This window comes from Siphateles boraxobius, unplaced genomic scaffold (genome assembly GCF_051911475.1).
Source record: "Siphateles boraxobius isolate OS27281-9 unplaced genomic scaffold, OSU_SipBor_1 16, whole genome shotgun sequence".
In the NCBI taxonomy this organism is placed as follows: domain Eukaryota; kingdom Metazoa; phylum Chordata; class Actinopteri; order Cypriniformes; family Leuciscidae; genus Siphateles; species Siphateles boraxobius.
This window is the reverse complement of record NW_027508766.1, coordinates 13,080,399-13,101,184: the sequence shown is the minus strand read 5'-3', so window position 1 is coordinate 13,101,184 and position 20,786 is coordinate 13,080,399. Positions and strand designations below refer to the sequence as shown.

Below are 20,786 nucleotides of genomic sequence, written 5' to 3'. Positions count from 1 at the left end.
TCAGAGAAATTAAACAACAATGAGAAAAGTGTAAATTAATTGTGAAACATCACATAAAGTGAAGTCGTATTACAAGTTGTTATGCCAGCTGTTTTGAGACTGTTTTGAGATAAAGACAAGCACATGTTTAAATAATTTTCTCCAGGATGCAAATACTTTCCAGTCTGAATCACGATTTACCTTTCCCACCAAAGACAACTTGTGTGTGATTTATTCCATGTGAGTTTTCATAAACTCACGCCCACTTCGGCACAACAACACACTTACATAAACAGTGTCATACATATTGGCCCTTACACTTTTGGCCCTTTCACAATTTATGGCCCCATCAACCTAAAACCATAGTCGGTTAGTTTATTTCATGTTCTCTTGCACAATCTTTCAACACCAGTTCATCAAGTGCCAAAAGAGATTACATGCTCTATGTAAACTGCTAAACCCCTGGTGTTTTTCAGCATCATTGAGAAAAACAAGATAATCCCTCTATGTGAGCAAAACAGCCTTTGATTTCAAGAAGTTCAATTTAGGTGAGAGGTTCCTCCAGGGTCCGTTCTCGGTCCTATGTTTTTTCAACCTCAACTGCCACATGAGCCCAGATGTTTGTGTTCTGTGTGGGTCTTTGGGGGATTAAAAGCTATGTTCTTTTTTCATTGCATTAAGCATATTCTGGCCAAATCCTGTTTTTGCTTCTGGAAAACAAGACGACCTTCACAGTTATGAGTGAATTGACTTCCAGAGACAGGTTTCTGTGCTTAGAAGGGATTACTGCACAAAGGAATAGAAGAGAGCAGGCAAAAGGGTAACAGGTCCAGCAGGAGTTATGCGATGGATTTTCCAAAGGTCTCTGAACAGCTATTGCAGGCGTGCTGGAACAACTTCCTGCAAAATCGCCACCAAAATAATAACAAGTAGCTGGAACATGTCAGGCAGCACATAATATAAATCATGTGTTTCCTAACAGATTGAACAATGAGTATTAATTAGGCCCATTCCTGAACTGACAATGGGAAGTTATGATGTTCAAACATTATTGTAAAGAACAAGTCTGTATTTTTAACAGCATAAATGTGTTATTTTGCAAAGGCAAAGAAGCAGGGCCGGTTTCTTCATTAGGGCGATTGGGCGAGGCACCACCAAAGTGTGAAAGGGACTTTTTCAATCACATTCACAATCTCATTTAACCACAGAGTTACGCTCATAGACCGTAAAAAAATAGGTTACGCTAGCAGTCACTGTGCCTCTGGATATAGTCCAACCAGCATCATGACACGTTCTGTGGAGTACCGCCTCTTTTTGGGCGATTTCACTCTGGCTGAGAATCGCCCAGAGTGTTCCCATAGACTTACATTCAAAGACGTTTTTTTTCGAACTGCAGGCACTGCAATGCATTCTCTATGGGTTCCGGGAGGGCTCGCACTAACGTGCTTACGTCATCATATGTATCCTTAACTTGTGCAGCGATTGGTGGGAACAAACATACACTATTAAATTTTTTTAAGATTAAGTGACAAATAATATTTGAAAACAATTTTGATTTTGAACAACAAGAAAAAATGAAACACTACTTTAATATCTTTATCAAATGTGATTAAAAAATAAAAAATAAAAGAGAACGAGAGCGAGAGAGACTGTTGGGACATCTCGCGAGTTGTTGAGGCCAGTTGAACTTGAACATCATGGCGAACACAGTTGCACACAAAAGATGTCCTTTTGATATTTGCTGGATTTTCAAAAACTCTTATGAGTTTATGTCCTAATCATACTTACAAATACACACCAGAGAGAAAAGTGGAACCCAGAAACTAGATTTTTTTTAGATTACTTTTGAAGTAGGGAGTTTTTTTGTCTTTTCTTGAGGGTAAAACTTTGTCAGGCAGTCTATTGTCTGAGGGCAAGTTCTATACATCTCTAGTAAACAATGGCAATGTGTGTTTAATGCAACTTACAATTGTGAAATGTTTATCTCTCTGTAAGTAAACTCATAGATTAAACAAAAGTTTGTGGCACACCTTCAAATGATTTGTAGTAAAAACTCTACTCTGAAAACTTCATGATCTCACCTTCAATTGGTTAAAAGGGTAGTTCACCCAAAAACTATCATCGTTCATCATTTATTCACATTCATGTAGTTCCAAACTTGTATGACTTTCTTTTTTTTCAAACACAAAATACGATATTTAAAAAATGTCTCAGTGCTTTTTTTTTGTGGCCATACAGGTTTGAAATAACATGAGAGTAAGTACATTTTGACACAATTTAAATTTTTCATTTTGTTGTGGTCAATGCCAAAACTTGCTCCACTGACCACAAAAGTAGATGACAAAAGTAAAGTTTTACCTGTATGAGCATCCAGCTGAACTGGCTGAGGTGGAAGTAATGGAAGAAGAGGCCAAGAGTAGCACAGCTTTCCTCAGAGAACATACGTCCCCGGAATGCAGACACCAGGAAACAAATCTGAGAAACATAGAGTGACAGATACATCAGCAGAGGCCCTGGGGTCCTCATCCACCCGATACACACTCAGCAAAATGACAGAGTCTAACTCTGAGTCTGAGAAGAGCATCTCAAAAGTCAAAGATTGTTCATTTATACTTATAATATTTTTGATGCATATTTAAATATATAAAGCTGACACTGTCAGGTCTTGACCAGATGTGTGGAGGACTGTTACACACTACAGAATGGACAGCCAGAAAAAGCAACAGTTGTTAATACATAAATATGTGTGTCTATATATTCTATAAGAATCTATATTCTGACAGCTGACCTTAGAATCTAGTTTCCTATTTACTGTTAACAAACTAGTTCTTTTTTGATATGACGAATTCCATGTACACGAGTCAATGTACACTTCAGGAACAGTGCAAAACCTTATCTAACAAAAACAGCTGGGCAGTTTCACCTTGTCTGCGACCTCTCATAACTGTATTTGTGGAAACCTAAAAAACCTGCCAGCCATCTCTCATATGGAGGGCACTAGGTAACGGTCTGTTCCGTGAACAGTGGAAGGGTTGAAAGTAAACATTGTAACATTGAAAGGGTTACACGGTTCACGGAACAAACCTTTACTGTTCCATGAACAGTGTAACCCTTTCAATGCAAACAACAGAGTGTTTTTTCAACTAAACTGAGAGTCCCTGTTGGGAAACCCAAATTAAGGGCAAACAGTGTCTGTGGAAATCCTATTCTGGCTGCTAAGCGAAGGGAAATATGGAGTCACTACTGCCGAGATGTCATTAAATGAGGTACTGTTGGGATAGAAGTCAGGAGGGCAGCGAGTGGTGTGAAAGGGATGTGTCAGAACAGGAAGGAAAAGAGAGCTGGGACGTCCGTAGTGTGCAGTGTCCATCGGGTGCATGCTGGGAAGCGTGATTCTGGGTAGTCTTGAGCTGGCGTGGAAATGTGGTAATGCTGCCAAAAAAGGTCTGTACTGAATGTGTGTTAGTTTGCAAGGTCATGGTACAATCTCATAAACAAATAAGCTCAAATAAAGCCTCACTCATTTGGATATATTCATTTATGGTCTTTCATCACTTCATGTTGTGACCTACATTTGCTTTGTATAAAAAACAGTGTCAAAGATTACTGACGAAAAATATGAGAATTTGCAGAACACAAATATTAAAGGTTATCTTTTAGGTTAAAGGGGCATTCGGCAACTCTAGCTATTTCTTCGCTGATTTTCACTTTTGTTGTCGCATGTTTTCTCAACGAGCTCCCCCTACAGCTGTGAGGCGTATATTTCACAACAATGTCGTAAAAAAACTTGCTTGCGGCACCCTCCTCTCGCTTTCTACCGCTGCTCATGTGCATTTGTTATTATCGGAGCCGGCCAACTTTATCATGTGGAGCTATGTCTACCGAGGTGGGTAATACATCATACACATTGAGGGCGGCGTGTGTGTTTATGTCGAATTGCCGTAAAGCAGTTTGTGTTTCTCGCTCGTTCTCGCTTCTCACGAGACTTCCTATTTCCAACTTACCGGGACATTAGTCCCCATGTTGCAAGGTTGGTTTTCTGCCTGGGAACGCTGGGGGAGCGGGGAAAGTCACTATTCTCACCAGAACAGGTTATTAAACCATCCAAATGATTTATAAACGGTTTTATTAAGTTGAAATAGTTGCCGAATGCCCCTTTAATGCAAATCATTTTGGGGTCTGTGTGATATTTTCACTTATTCTTGAACAGAACTTAAACAAACTAAATATATATTCTCTAATAAATAAACATATTTATACTTTATAATACTTAATAAAGAAATAGATTAACTTTCTGTTTATTAAAGAATACTGAAAACAATGAATCACTGTTTTCACAAATATTAAGCAGTACAGCTGTTTGTAAAAAGATTATTAAAAAAGAAATGTTGTCTTGAAATGTTGTTACCAAATCAGCATTATAGAATGATTTCTGAAGCATCATGTGACACTGATGCTTATCCACGTATCCTTATACACATTAATGTGAGGGAACAGAACTGATCCTAACTTTTATATAACTCATATGCCACCTGTGAATGTCACTATTATAAGTAACCCGGCAATGATATTGTATACATTTTCACACAACTGCGTTAAAAACGATCTATCTATCTAGACACATACAGTATATTCTTCATAGCCGTATGTTACCAAAAAATTGCGAGAAAAAGAAAAAGCTTGAAAAGATTGTTTATGGCTACAGTTGCTAGGATTGGTGGCCGGCTTAGCAAAGAATCAGTTGTTCACAGGTCTTCTTCTGTGTCACAGTACAAATACCCAATCAAATTCAAACTAGAAACTCATTACAGACTCTAAAGTGCCACCCTCATTAATGCACACTGAGGCAAACCCCATGTTTTTGTTCCTGTAGTCGTCCCTAGGGCGCACACCCGGGTGAGTAAACAGGGAGGAGATCTGATCAGGTTTCCATTCAATAAGATCTGCTCATGCACAACCACTCACACGATCACATCAGTAACACTAGATGCTGACGGCAGGAGAGCCATCCCCCTCCAATAATAACCTTTCTGGATTGTTCTCTGGGCCACGATTGATCCCGTTGCCTTATGTAACAAAAGACACATTCAGAAAGACTTCTAAACATAAGCTAAAAGTAACAGCTGTGGGACAGTTCATCACAAACAACCCGTTCATGTCACACATCAATCTACTTCGGGCTGTATTACTGGCCACTATTGCCAACCATGTATCCTGCAGTAATGGGCATAAATACAGGCAAATCTGACTTACATTAACAGCTCCTGATTAATAAGACATCAGCACCTCCGTCATGTGAAGCGCATGGCCTCCGATGACATAATCAAATCTGTATTGGGGATCGCGGTTCATTTAGAGGCTTGAGATTGGAGAAGGGTGATAGAGAGCCAAAGTGGAGATTAGAGGACCCTGTGTCTGGGACCAGTCTGGCCTGAGGAGTCAGTCTTCATGACCTGTTACACTTGATAATGTGGACCTACTTATCCTTTCATTAGTCAACTGAAGCCCATAACAGGGAGTGGCAGAAAATAGACCATTCAACCGATACGTGTTGTGTTTATAGGACGGATGTACTGCACCGCGCTGTACCATAAACAATATGGGTGTAAACAGTTAAAAATTAAACCCACACTGTACAAAACCTTTTAGCGAGTTGTATATTTAACATGTGAAAAAAAAATCTTCCACTGGAGCAAAATACACTTACTCTAATACATATATTATTAAAAAAGGGCAAACATGTCTATAATAAAAATAATAATAAAAGATTAAATATTAAAAAAAAATTTATTAACAAGGCTATATTATGCCCTTTTACAAAGTCTTGATTTTGTTTTTGGTGTCTACAAGAATAGGTCATAAAACACATTCATTTCCCTTTTTTTACATTGTTGCAGCACCTCTTTTCCAAGTCTGTCAGTAATGCTCTGTTTAGTTCTGGTCTCAATGCCCCTCCTTCGGAAAAGCGCAATGAGCACTAATTGGTCTGCCGGGCCAGTGTGTTGTGATTGGTCAAGAGCTTCAAAAATATTTGGAAGTGTCAAATCCTTTACCATAACCGCAAATTTCAACACTACTAACACAACTAAGCTGCAACTGCTCCTTTTTTGCATTTGATCTGGGCGGGAGTTATTTAAATGAGGAATATTGTGATGTGTATGGAAGAAAACTTAAAGGGTTTTGACTTTTCGAGGCTGGCAAGTTTCAATCCCTGAAGAAGCCTATGGAGGAGTATGGAGCATTGATCCAGTTCTCAGATTTCATCAAAAATATCTTAATTTGTGTTCCGAAGATGAGCGAAGGTCTTACGGGGTTGGAACAACATGAGGGTGAGTAAATACTGACAGAATTTTTATTTTTGGGTGAAATTAAACATTTTTTTCATTTTTCCCTTTAAGTCTTCAAGGCGTTTCAGGGAGTGAAGAAAGAGTGCTTACTGATATAGAGAATAACTCTCTTTGGAGAGGACTTTGTAACTTTGCTCAAACAGCAACATTACACACTAAATAAAGTTGAAAAGTTAAAAAAGCAATATTGGTCCTCTTTAAATACATAATTGGTTATAAATAAATAATACAATAAGTGAGACTAATAAGACAAATAAAAAAAAATGATTCTAAAATAATTTACTGTTTGGTTTTGAATTTGTAGTGAATCTTATGCAAATGACACTGTAACAAAATGGTTCAGGAACATTTTATGCCATGAAGAAAGCAGAATGTAATATTCAGCATTTAAAAAAAAAATCAGCACTAACTGCAGGTAAAAAGGATAAATTAAAAAATGTCAAAATGTTCTCTAAGGTCAATTGGTTCCTGATGAGACCGAGAAACAGTATCAGAGAGGCCTGTCATTATGGAGACTGAGAGATGAATCACTCTGTATTATCAGCTGTCTAATGACAGTGCTGGATTAGCGCCAGAGTTCGTTCTACAATGCCGCTGTCTTATCTGACCAAACAGACATAAATTAGCTATTGTGATTTGTATGAATCTTTGTTTGGCTGCATTATGGCTGTGATGTGGTAAAAAAAAGATTCTCATAGCCTTTTTTTTTTTTTGGATCAAATTAAAAAGCTATCTACTTTCACTAGGTCGATGGACCAAGACAAAAAGGTATATAGATTGTACATATATATACACACACACACACACACACACACACACACACACACACACACACACACACACACACACACACACACACACACACACACACACACACACACACACACACACACACACACACACACACACACACACACACACACATTAATTAATTAACTTAATATCTAACTTAATTCAGCTAAATTTGTTATGTTTTACATTGTGTTTAGATAATTTCCTTAAAAGACAAAGAACAGAGATTAGTTATAAACATTTAAATAAAAAAAATATTATCTTACTCTTTTAAAGTATGTCATGCTATCTATTTAAATTAGCTATAACTAAAAACAGTTATAATATAACATAAGTCGTTTTTCTCTTACAAGATAGAAAATGTATGGTACGTCATTCATAACTTCTCTGTTCAGCCCCAAAGCGTTTAATGGCATCTGTCAACCATGTAGACCATCCCGTCACACAAGTTGGCAGGGAATGTAGACCACGTGACTACAGTATGTATGCTTGTTTCCTCCTTCTCAAGTGTCTGACGCTGATCTGTAAGTGGTCTGTCAACGAATTTTTTTTTTTTTTTTTTAAAGCTATATTATCTGGAGTGTGTCCCTGATCAAAGTAAAAACTAATTTGCACAGCCATCTTGCAGCAGTATATAATTAATCTTAGAAATGGGTTTTGCTATCTTTTGTTTCTTGAGATCATACAGGGTGATGTGAAGGGAAATAGTAATAATAAAAATACTGGATGGGTCACTGTAACCTTTTAAAGCATTAAATCTTCTGTAAAATATTTAATGTCTAAGTGGATTTTTACTCCATTAAAAGATACATTTACCTGAGAAGCAGGTAAATGCATCGATCTTTGCAGTCTGCTGTACTCAGAACCACTCCAGTCCTGTACTCCATCTGTGTGCCTTTGAGAGCTACTATATATAGATACTGTGTTAGATACAGATGCACCTCCCCCCTTTTCTGAAGCCGACTATAAAGGAGCCAAGCAGTCTGTGGCCTCAAGCACATCAGTCAGACAGGTAAACCTTCATATGTGAAACAAACACGTGTGAACATAATCAAGAGCAGTCCAGTGATATACAGTATTTGTGTACAAGTCACTCAAACAACTATCATCACCAGCTGATGGAAATTTGTAGTGGTGAAGTGAAGAGAAATAATTGCAGGGTAATAATATAGCAAAGATTCGTCTGCCTTCCCCCTCAGAAGGAAGAGCCGTCTAGGCTGTTTCCTGCCTGGAGGATGCATATGTGTTTGTCATCAAGCAACAAGAAAGCCATATATTTGGCTCAAGGTGTGTGTTAGTTGCTGTCTCGAAGAATAAATCAATCTCTGCTCCACTGATGGTAGATATTTGGAAGATGACAAGTGTGGTTTGGGCATTGGACTAAGTTTCCATAAAAAAATAAAAACAAATTCGGATCATGTTATTGCCATGTTTTTTTAGACATGGAAAAAGCATAGTAATGCCATAGTTATTTTCATGATTTATTATTATTTTTCCAATATGTACAGAACAACAAAATGCTGCATCATTGTCTTAAAGTCAGTCGAAATTGAACAAAAAAGTGAAAAACAAATAAGTGTTGTTGTGTCAGTATTCTCCTCACTGCATTTTAGATCATTTTAAATGAAGACATTTTAATGTTTAATGCTGTTGGTTTAAACTCAATTGTATAAAATAGGGTGCATTGTGTTTATTTTTATTTCAATATATTAAAATATAAATATGTTTGTGTCAATATATTTGTTCAAGTTAATGCTGCCAGCTATCGTCCTAATTGATTTAAACCAATCAGAATTTGTTTGTTTATCCAACAGAAAGAAAAAAAAAATTTATATCAAAGAACAGTTATATATTAAAAAACAACATGGGTCCTTAAATAGCGTTAAGTTTTGTATTCAGCTACTATTTGGTTAGGTGGGCTACTGTTTCAAAGTAGCTTCCCAACACTGGTGGTCTGTAAAAAAAAGTACCATGGTATAACCATCACTGTACAACTGTCACTGTATTGTCACTGTATTTTTCTGTAAGGGTAAGGACCTGATTTTTTTATTAAAAAAATATATGTATATGTATGTGTGTGTATATATATATATATATATATGTATTTGTATGTGTACATTACTCTGTATATATACAGACTCTGTATATATGTATATATATATATATATATATATATATATATATATATATATATATATATATATATATATACACAGACTCTGTATATATACATTACCACCAGACTCTGGATCTAGAAAAGCTCAATTTGAATGATTATTCTAGAACATGTCCGAAGGTCAATATGCTCCTCTCAGTGATCTGCTGCTGATGTTGACTTGGCACAGGGCGCTAATAATAGCACTGGCCAAAAAGATTACATCACCAACAGAGCGTGAGAGATGAGTCACAAGAAACAGACGGTCCGAATATTCAATGTGTCATTCATAACGCCATCCTTGTTCTCAATTGCCCTTTTTATTTAATTTTCTCGCCCTACGTCCCTTCCCACCCCCATCCATCAACAGCTACCGGTCTAAACTAGCTGGTTCCAGAAACAGCATTGTGGGTTTTTCCTCAGCTGCTTTTGTTCAGTGGGTGCCAAAGGCACAAACATCTCACAAACATCCACCTTCATCTCTGCTATAATTCCTTCTTTCTGCCTTCATTCTCATCAGGAAAGATTCCTCATTGCTCATGACCGGGCTTTCCCCAAACTGTCAGGTCTGATGGGAATTGTTTTGCATAGACTTTCATCAGCCAAAGAAAGCAGTCGCGGGTTTGTGCCTCAGGCATGCGCTAAGCGAACATGCACTGTATCACAGTGAGACTCGTCAAGAAAAGGTGTCATGCCCTAATAGGTGTTGGACGTGGTTAGTGGGTCAGTGTGGAAAGGCTGCACCTGATGTGTGACTCACATGCTTGCTGCTCAGCCATGAAGAAATATAATGAATGTTAGATGTGCAGGCAGCTGTTCATAAGGAAGGCTGTATTTTGTACATCCTTCAAAAAGGATTTTCGCAATCTGTGGCTACAGAAGAAAATTTGTCAAGACTTTGACAATAAAAAAGTTATGTGAGATGATGGAAAAAGTCCTTTTAAATTTTTGATAATTATTTCAGCAACTTTAGACGTCAGATCGTCACTGAACCTAAATTAAGCTTTATGACTTAAAAATCATTAAATAATCTCAGCATAATTAACCTTCTATTATTAATAATGGCCAGTGCAGTGGCTGAGAGATACATAAACCTACCAAGATTTTTGGAAGTCATTCTAATTAGGTATTTGTGTTAATTGAAAAAGAAAAGTAATGTGAAATGAGCTTGAATATTTGCTTGAAGACAACACATAACATTTGATCCAAATAATTCAATGCTCATGTTTATGCAATGTTATTTTGTTATGAAACATGTAACTCCCACTCGATGTTTCACTTACAAACACTTTATACATCAGCGCTCAAACTGACAAACACAAACATATTTTTGACATCTGCACTCCATTGCAGTCTCATAGTAAATCGAAGAAAGGCATACAAACAAATGTGGATTTGCACAACTATGACAAACAGAAAACTCCAGGAGACAACATTTAGAGAGTCACACAGTTGATATGTGCATAGAATACGGTGTCTGCAAATGTACACGCTCAAAAGTTTTGGGTCGCTAAGATTTTTAAAATATTTTTCAACAAAGTCTCATTTTCAGCATCATTACATCAGTGTCACATGATCCTTCAGAAATCATTCTGATATGCTGATTTAATACTCAAGAAACATTTATTATCAATTTATAAAGCAGTTGTGCTGCTTAATATATGGAAACTGATCTTTTGATCAAATTAAGGCATCCTTGCTGAATAAAACTATTAATTTCATGAAAAAGTATCTTACTCAAACCAAACCTTTGAAAGGTGAACTTTGTATGAATGACATTGCATTATTTGTTATTATAACAAATATCAATTCAAGTGGAATTTACTTTAAAGACAGCACAAAGACACTTGTAAGCACTGCATTGAAAACACAAGAAGTCTAAGTGTTTATTAAGACAAAAACTAAATGGTTACTAAGGCGACATATTGAAATGAATTTGGGAAGTGGTGACAGGAACGTCATTAATCCTCTTCAAGCCAGCATGAACTGAGTAACACAGCAGAAGTGACTTCACAGTCTGCTGTATCTTTCTTAGAAATCCTCCTTGAAGTTTCTGAGTGTGATTAAACCAAACCAGCTTTGATACCTCACATCTAAACTCACAGACACACTGTGTTGATGTTGTCACAAATCTCCTAGCTACCTGATACCACTACCACTCTCTCCTCTTCAAAACAACACATGCTATCGTTTATCTCATGCCAGACTGTGGTGAACAGAAGACTGGCTATCGCGCTGACACGCTTCAGGCCAAAGCGGACACCACCATCCAGCCAAAATAAAAGTGCCCATGGGAACACAGTTTTAAACAGACCATCAGAGAAACAATGATGGCTGAAAACATTAAAATCAGCACATTCAGTCCTGCTTACAACATCCTTTAAAAGAACAATGATGATTGACACCATCATTTAATAGATGAATATTGCTTGAAAGTGACTCAGTAAAACCTAGAAAGTAAATACAGCAGGGTATTAATTAATTATCTCATAATGATGTCTTTAATCTCCAACTTGGAGATTTTTTAATTGCTTTGTAACTCACCTTGAGACAAACAGTGACTTGACAGTATCTCACTTTGAGATACCCATCCTGAGGTTTATTAGATCATATCATGTCCAGATCTACATTATATTATCATTTATGCATGTATGCTTTGAATAAAATGGCGTAATGGTGCCAGCCTGTGGGGTCTGTGACTGTGTGACTGTGATGGCCACAGTAGAATCTCCCATGACTTCTTCTGCAACCAAGCCTTGGTGGAATTTGAGGTGTGCTTGGTATCATTTTCCTGTTGGAAGGTCCAATGATGCCCAAGCTTCCTCACTGACGGCATGACGTTTTCTCCAAGGATTTCCTGATACTTCAATTAATCAATCTTGCCTTCCACACAATGGCATCTTCTCTTAACTTTTTGGACCATTCTTTTTACTTATCCATATGACTAACATGCAGTCAACCGTGAAACTCAACAAACCTAGCCAGTTCAGATATCTCATGTTCTAGCTCAAGCACACCTGGTGCAACTAATGAAGCCCTCAAGTTGCATCAGGTGTGCTTGAGACAACACCCGTTTTGCAGATTTGTGCTGTTGTGAGGGATTCTACAAGGGGGTTGAATAATTTTGAGACTGCAGAAGTAATTAAAAGTTGCATTTTTAGTTTAATTTGAATTTGTTTAGATATTTCAATTACTTTTGTTTGATTGCAAACAGCTAAAGGTCTGTGAATTTTGCCAATAAACCTGCTTTGCAATGGGGGTTGAATAATTTAGATTACAACTGTATGTATGAAATATACACTGCAGTTCAAACGTTTAGGTCAGTGAGAGTTTAAACAAACTCCAAAATTAATACTTTTATCAGTTAGTTTTAAGTGACAATAAATATATTTATTCTATTACAAACAAATTCTATTTTAGATAAATGCTGTTCTTTAGATCTTTACATTCAAAGAATCCTGAAAAAAGTATTATTTACAAAATGTTAAGCAGCACAAATGTTTTTAACATTTATAATAATAAGAGAAGTTTCTTGAGTACCAAATCAGCAAATTAGAATGTTTAAAAATGAAGAAAATAGTTTTAAATTGTAATAATATTTCATAAAATTGATGTTTTACTGCATTTTACAAATAAATGAAGCCTTGGTGGGCATTAGAGACTTCTTTAAAAAAAAAAACATTAAAAAAACGTACTGACCCATCAGAATATCAGTTGGTGCTCAACAACAGAAGGCCCTTAATTATATCTTAACCACTCGACAGGTTTTTTTGTTCTAGGTTGTTTTTCTAGCTTTTGCTCACTCATATTCTAATAAATATGATTATGCGAAAAGTTGAGCTCTCAATACATATTTACATTAGATTAAACTTATTATAAATGACCCTAGGGTTAAGTGGGTGGAAATGATTACCATGCTTTGATTTTGTTTTCATATAGGATACTGTACATTGTTTTGGTTTGAGAATGGAGCTACAGTGACCCCTAGAGCCGCAATAAAACAATACAACTTATATGGAGACCAGTGTTTTACAGAACTGCATTTATAAATATGAGTTAACATTAATGTTTGGACAGTTTATCGTAAAGATAAAGACTGTTGACCATTTGTTTTGGCCACATCACCATGCAGACTGCACACAGTCGCACAGTCAAAGTGCACTAACAAAAGACCTGAAATAGGCCTGCAGTTTAATTAAATGGGTGTTGATGGTTTCCTTCCTCGCTTATCTGACAGCACATCCTGAAGCTTCTTGGAAATCTGACAGAAGCCTGGTCCCTCTATCTATTCTGGAACATGCAATGGCCTTTAGCTGTTTCTTTCAGAGCTCTGGGTTCTGTCCTTATAATTTGTACACGTTTCACTGTGTGGAAATGCTAAACTAGACCACGGTCAACTTCCAGTTTGGATGTAGCACATTATACGTGTTGATCCCTCAAGGTTTACACCAAAGTCTCTCAAATTGAGCTTCAAAACTAATACCTGCACATGCGACTAAGCAATAAAATGCGATTTAACCTGGGCACGAGAGACTTGCTGTGCCAGCGCTGACCCTCATTCTTTCCGAAGTCAATAAACAAACAAAGGGCCAGCTCATCAGGCGAATCATTGCCCTGTCTCACCCTCCAAAGTTCAGGCCAAATGAACTATTCATGCTTCCCAGGTGTCCAAAAATAGAGCATTCAGGCTCCCAGAGTCCAGAGGTTATCCAGGAAACATGCTGACAGACTTGTTCTGATAGGACTGTCCTGGTTGGCCGCCAAACCTGAACCACGTTAAGAGCTGGTTTGACAGGAACGGCATAAACATTAATGATGAAGCAGGGTCTATGGACAATAAGTAAAGCTGGTAGCAGATACAAATGCAAATTAGTATTAAGTACATACACATTAAGTACATAGTACATGTAGGTTTTTATGAGGTCAATTGTAGTTAGATGTAAACATGCTGGATGAAGCTGAGCTAAAGTCACATTATTTAGGTCTGTCAGTCCAATTGACCATTGACAATTACAATTCCAGTCAAACTAAAGCATTTGCATTACATTTTTAACCCTAAGGTGCTCTTCGTCATTTTGACTGGAAACTTTTCTGTTTTGAATTTTTAAAAATCATAGCTTCATCGGAATGGTACAAAACTTGGTGACTTTTATGGCATTTGGAATGTGAACACAAAAATAATTGAGAGCATGATTTGAGCAGGCTAAGTGGTCGTAAAAAACCAGTCACACTTGTGCTCTTCGGTCAAAAATGACCGACCATAGAAAAATGAATGGGAAATTGACAAAAACAAACATTTTGAGATTTTTTGTGTGTACAATCTAAAAATCGGCCACGATGCAGCCAAAAAGTGCTCGGCAATGAAGGAGTGAACTCTAAAACATCAAGAGTGCAAAACAGACACACCCATTCACACACACTCCACAGAAAAATACTTATACATACACACACCAACAAATTGTGAAAAAAAAAAATTCTGTTTTGAATTTTAAACAATCACAGCTTCATCGGAATGGTAAGAAACTTTGGTGAAACTTACGGAATGGTGACTTTTATGGCATTTGGAATGTGTACACGCATACAAATTGAGGGAATGATTCTAAGTGGTCGTAAAAAAAAAAATAGTCTCACTTTTGCTCTTCGGTCAAAAATGACCGACCATAGGAAATTAATGGGAAATCGACAAAAACAAAAATATTCTCTACAAATCGGCCACGATGCAGGTGCTCAGCAATGAAGGGTTGAAACTCTAACACACGCACGCACGCACGCGCGCGCGCGCACGCACGCACGCACGCACGCACGCACGCACGCACGCACGCACGCACGCACGCACGCACGCACGCACGCACGCACGCACACACGCACGCACGCACGCACACACACACACACACACACACACACACACACACACACACAGTCAGAAGACAAGAGTTGACGCATAGAATGATGTCTGTTTTTCTTAAGCCAATCACAAGCCTTCTAATAGGTAAACAGGACATAGTCTGAACAGCATGTATATTCAGCTCGTTCTTGACAAACTGAAAGTTTTTAAAAAGACGTTAAAACAAACATTATCAAACTCAAAACAAGTTTTAAGGCGAGACACTACAGGTGAATAGGGTAAAAATTTTAACGTACAGATATCACCATGAAACTTTACCAGTTGATTACTTGCATGAATAGGAGAAAAAAAATGTATTGCAAGTTTTCTGTAATTTTATGTTTAAATATGCTAATCAGGCTATATCTAATTAAATATGCAATAATTTGAATATATTTTGAAGTGACGTTTTTTGAAGATGAAAAAAACAAGGTTCAAAATTATTTTTGCATTTTTTTGATATATTAAATGAAAAGACATTTACAGAAGGGATTATGAATATCTCCTTTTGTTACCCTGTAAATCAGAAAATACTGCCAATAGCCTTAAAAAAATGATTTCCGCCCTATTTTTAGGCATAAAATGTCATAAATCAGGCCAAGAATGATATATCAACAAAACCCTCTGAACAAACTTTCACAATAGGACGGTAAAGTTTGGTGTATGTAGGTGCTACAGAAGTGGAAAATCGTCACTAGGAGTGTAGGAAAAAACTCATTTTGAGAAAACGGCCTTTAAAGATTTTTATGGCAAAATTCCACTAATTTCTATTGAAAGCCATGAATTACAGACAAAATATGCTTTAGGTCCATGTAAAATCAATGTATCACACTGTTTAACATCCAAAACTCATTATTGCTTCATCCATCACTGATCAAAACAACACTCAAAACATCAAAACCACACATCAACAGTCCATCACACATGTGAATATGAATCTGCCTGAAGGACTCACAACCACTTTAGGATCCCACAATTACAGATTTGTTTAGTATTATATAGTAATTATATTATACAAAAACTGAAATGTGTTGTGTAATATAATTGTTTTGTATAAATAGTGTGTAAAGTATTGTATATATGTGATGCATATAATGTCAGAGCGCGTCACGTGACGATTCTGAACAAATCACACTGTCAGAAATTGGCATCAGCCAATGAGATGCGCATTTCAAGTTAAATCGCCCGTTTTACTTTCACGATTGGTTGCTTATAAACAGGAAATGACCATATTTGGATCCGATAGCGTTGCAAAGGAGAGAGAGAGCTTTCTAACGTTGTGTGTGATGACAGGGTGCAGACAGCGATCGCGGAGCAGCAGGATGATTTAGAACGCCAACTTTTGTTGAATTGATGCGAAATCTACACACGCAAACAGACAAAGTCTAGTAAAATAAAGACTTAAATGTGACTTTTTTTTAGCACAAGTTTGAAAGAAGACATGTTATTAAAGACAAATAGCCCAAAGTCTCAAAATTGACCAGTGAAAAAAAATCGATGTTTTTGCCTGCCGTGTCTCGCCTTAACTGAAAATATCTTAATGGCTTAAATATTAATTTTAAAATTAATTTAAATAATCTTAATCTTAATGTTTAAAACTTTGAATGTTTTAACACTCATGGAGGAGAAAGAAATTCTTATTTTAATTGATGAATACAAAGAAAACAAAACAGTCCTTGAAGCAAATTAAATTCATCTGTCACAAACCGAAAAAAGGTGATATTTGGCAGGACATAAACAAAATAAATGCAAAAGGCTGTGAGCAGAGGGAGATAAACGAAGTTAGGGAGTGAGGAGCCCAACGGAGCTAGAGGGACGAAGGGACGAGGGGAAGCCAGAGGAGTGTAGTCCCGAGGCGAGGGCAGGCCGACGAACGGTGATTAAGGCGAACCCGGAGGGACGAGGGAGACCAGCGGAGCTGGTGGACTGATGGGCCACGGTGGAGATGAGGGAGGTAGGAGCCAAGGTTGAGCTGATGGACCGACGGGCCGAGGTGGAGTCGTGGTCGCAGAGGCCGGAGGCGGAGACCGGGGATCCACCGACCATGCTGGAGCTGAACACTGGTAGATCCACAAGCTCACCTCACTGAAGGTGGCATGTGTGTGAGCTGTGGGGCTAGCAGGAGGTGGCGATAAAGTGGTTGAGGAAGGGATGATGGGAGGAGGTGGGAGAGGGAGGCTGGGTGGGAGATCGGGAACAGGCTCAGGAACCATCTCAGACTCAGGTTCTGTAACAGATTCAGGCTAGTGAACAGACTCAGGCTCGGGCTCGGGAACAGGCTCAGGCTCGGGAAGAGATACAAGCTCAGGAACAGATTCAGGAACAAATACAGGCTCAGGAACATATACAGGCTCAGGAACAGATACAGGCTCAGGAACAGACACAGCCCCAGGAGCAGATACAGGCTCAGGAAAAGATACAGGCTTGGGGACAGCCTCAGGTCAGGGAACAGGAACAGTTCTTGGGGCAGGAACAGGTCTTGGGACAGGAACAGGCTCTGACTTGGCGGTGGTCATCCTGGCAGAGGGCTCAGACGGTGTGGCATCAGCGGCCATCTTTGCTGAGGGCTCTGGCGGTGAGGTGGCAACTTCTTTGCCGAGGGCTCGCACTCAGATGCAGCGGCCATCTTGTCCGAAAATATACCGGCACGGCTGACCTGGCGTGAACAGTCTCTGGCTCGGCAGGCTTGACGTGAACAGTCTCTGGATCGGCAGGCATGACGTTTTATGACGCAGGCATGCCAGCTTTCCTGTAGCTCAAACAGTAGAGTGTTGGTGCTTGCAACGCCAATTTCATGGGTTCGATTCCCAGGGATAGCAAGAACTGATAAGAATGTAAATGTGTACCTTGAATTGCAATGTATGTCGCTTTGGATAAAAGCGTCTGCCAAATGCGTAAATGTATAAATGTATACGTGAACAGTCTCTGAATCGGCAGGCTTGACGTGAACAGTCTCTGGCTCGGAAGGCATGACGTGAACAGTCTCTGGATCGGCAGGCATGAGGTGAACAGCCTCTGGATCGGCAGGCATGACGTGAACAGTCTCTGAATCGGCAAGACTGATGTGAACAGTCTCTGGATCGGCAGGACTGACATGAAGCTCAGGCTCCACAGGACTGACGTGAAGATCTAGAAGGGTGGTTTTGACAGGACAAGACTCTGGAGCAGAAGACAACCAAAGCAGGACTGACGACCCCCATGGAGGAGCAGAAGACCACCACAGCAGGGCAGATGAGACTGAAGATCCTCACAGCAGAACCGATGGCACAGCCAGGGAATCCACTCACCATGGCAAAGCTGGTGACCAGAAGATCCAAGGCGGATCTGACTTGGGGGTGAAACAGACTTGGGACTGCCTGGGATCAGTGGTGGAAGACCATCCTCTTCTAGCTTTACTATAATTCCCACTTCTACCGATGTTATAACAAACTCACACATCTGCTCAGACTGTATGGCAGGCTTCCATTTTGGAATGGAGGGGCTGCAGGCTCTGGCTCCATAGCGGTCTGTGGCAGGAATCAGCTCAGGCACCTGGTCTGCGGTGGGCTCAGATTTTGTCTCCGCAGTGAGCGTGGGCTCTGTGTCGGCAGTGGCTGTGAGCGATGGCATTAGCTGGGGATACACGCACTGCAGACACCCAAGGATGGCTTCTCTCCAGGTTCCTCTGACCATAATAATTAGCTCCAAACCAGTACATAAATTAGATTGTGTCTACTAAAACAAGTATCACTAAAACAAGAGCACTGGGCGAGCAGACAAAAGCATGCTGTGTGGTCTAAAACTGGCAACCCTTTATGGGCAGGGGTGATAAAGTCCGCTGAATGCACCATATCAATTATTTCTGGGTGTGGTGTTCCGTCACAATCTGGTCCACAAAGGATGACGGAGAGAAAGATATGTATTCAAATAGTAGAGTAACTTAACACAAAAGAGAGTTTCAAAATAACAGTGTGTACTTAAACAAACAACACCAAACAAGAAGGCACTGAAATAGAGGGCATATATACACAATGAGATAAATAACTCAATATCAAACAGGTGTGAGAACTAATCAAAAACCATGGTAAAAAATGATGAGTGGGAACATAGCAACAAAGAGAATTAAACAAAAAGTCCAATATGAAAAAAAAACCAAAACAAAGGGAAAACATTATCATTGTAGATGAATAAAGAAGATTTTGTTTGGATACTCCTGCTTTATGTGAGTACTACAACCACCAATACATGACAGAATACTGGACCGAAAAGAGAAATACTGGCCGTACAGCTTCTCTGCGTGGAACAGGAGCGGCAATCTATCAAAGACCATACCAGGAAGTTTCTACAATTTTTATGTCTAATAAACTTTGCAGACTGCTTGTTGGGTTTATTATTTAGAGCCAGCTTGAACAAACGCACAAAGTCATACCTACCTGGTATTGGTTTTCAAGGAGATTTCGCTGAGTTTGTGGGTTGGGTGCTGGTGACCTGCAGGACCCCAAACACCATCTGCCACACTGAGGAGGACATCACCAGCCACACTCCAGAACCAGAGCCCAGCCTGTCACCGCCCACACAGACACCACCGCAGACGAAGAGCCTGAGCAATGATGTCAGTGGCAGTAACCAAGACTGAGCCAACCATCTCCTCAGAGGAACTTGAAGGAAAGTCTAACCAAGTGTGTAAGCCATTCGGCGTGGGACAGGGGGGTGGTATTCAAGGGTATTCATGACTTTCCCGTGCAGTGTAGTAGCCAAACTCAAAGTCTCCTGTGTCTCCAGAGATCCCACTCAGGCTCCCTCTCCCACCTCCTCTTCTAAATCTAGCCAGTTCATCTGCCCCGCATCTGATGGTTCCCGTCAGTTACTCAGTTCATCCATTGCTTACTCCAAAATGCTGCGTGGATGTGCCTCCGATTTTCCGATCACCAGCTCCGCCTTGGAAAGAGTATCCCCTGGTTCCACCTCCAGCCACTGAGCTCATCACACCATCTTGGCTCGTCGACTTGTCGGCACCGCCTAGGCTCCTCCCTGCCTAGGCTCCTCCCTCCCTCAGCTCCACAAGGGACCATCGTCATAATGGCTCCACAGGGCTCCCTCGTCTCTCTGGTGCCGCCTTGTTCAGCTGTCACTCTGCCTGCACCAGACTTCCGGGCCTTCAGCTGCGCTTCATCCCTCCACCCCTTATGCCGGGTTCTTCCTTACCCCCAGCTCTGCCTTGATCCTCAGTCACACTGGCTTCACCTCAGTCCTCCGTTACCCTGGCTCCACCTCGGGCGCTCGACCCTGCGGCTCTGCATAGGTCTCCAGAACCATCGATGTCACTTGGGCTCATCGGTTCTGCCTGGGTCTCCACCTCAATCGACTTAATCTCCGTAAGTCTTCCCCCTGGTGTCGTCAGCCAAGGTACCTCCCATCAACCCCCTGGTCTCTTTCTCGGTCATCTGCCCTAGTTTCCTGCACTTCGCCTACTCTACGTCCTCCTCCAGACCCCCCCGCCCTCCCTCCTCAGTTGAACTTTTACAGCATAAGGATGAGGCTACCCGGGCTAAATGTCAGGATGTTTTATATTTAGTTTAGTTGTCCTTTTGTTCCAATGTGTTTGTTTCTGGTGGTTCAGTTTAGTCCTGATTAGTCCCAACTTTGTTCC

At 39.6% G+C, this 20,786-nt stretch overlaps 1 protein-coding gene across 2 annotated transcripts in view; it reads right to left on the bottom strand.

Annotated features, from left to right (window-relative positions):
* Positions 1–20,786, bottom strand: part of adgrv1 (adhesion G protein-coupled receptor V1) — a 171,912-nt gene that overhangs the window by 30,806 nt on the left and 120,320 nt on the right. For both annotated transcript variants that reach the window (XM_077231608.1, XM_077231609.1), the window contains one exon: positions 2,338–2,454. In XM_077231608.1, coding sequence (XP_077087723.1) covers positions 2,338–2,454 — 117 coding nt within the window. The remainder of the gene's footprint in view (positions 1–2,337; positions 2,455–20,786) is intronic.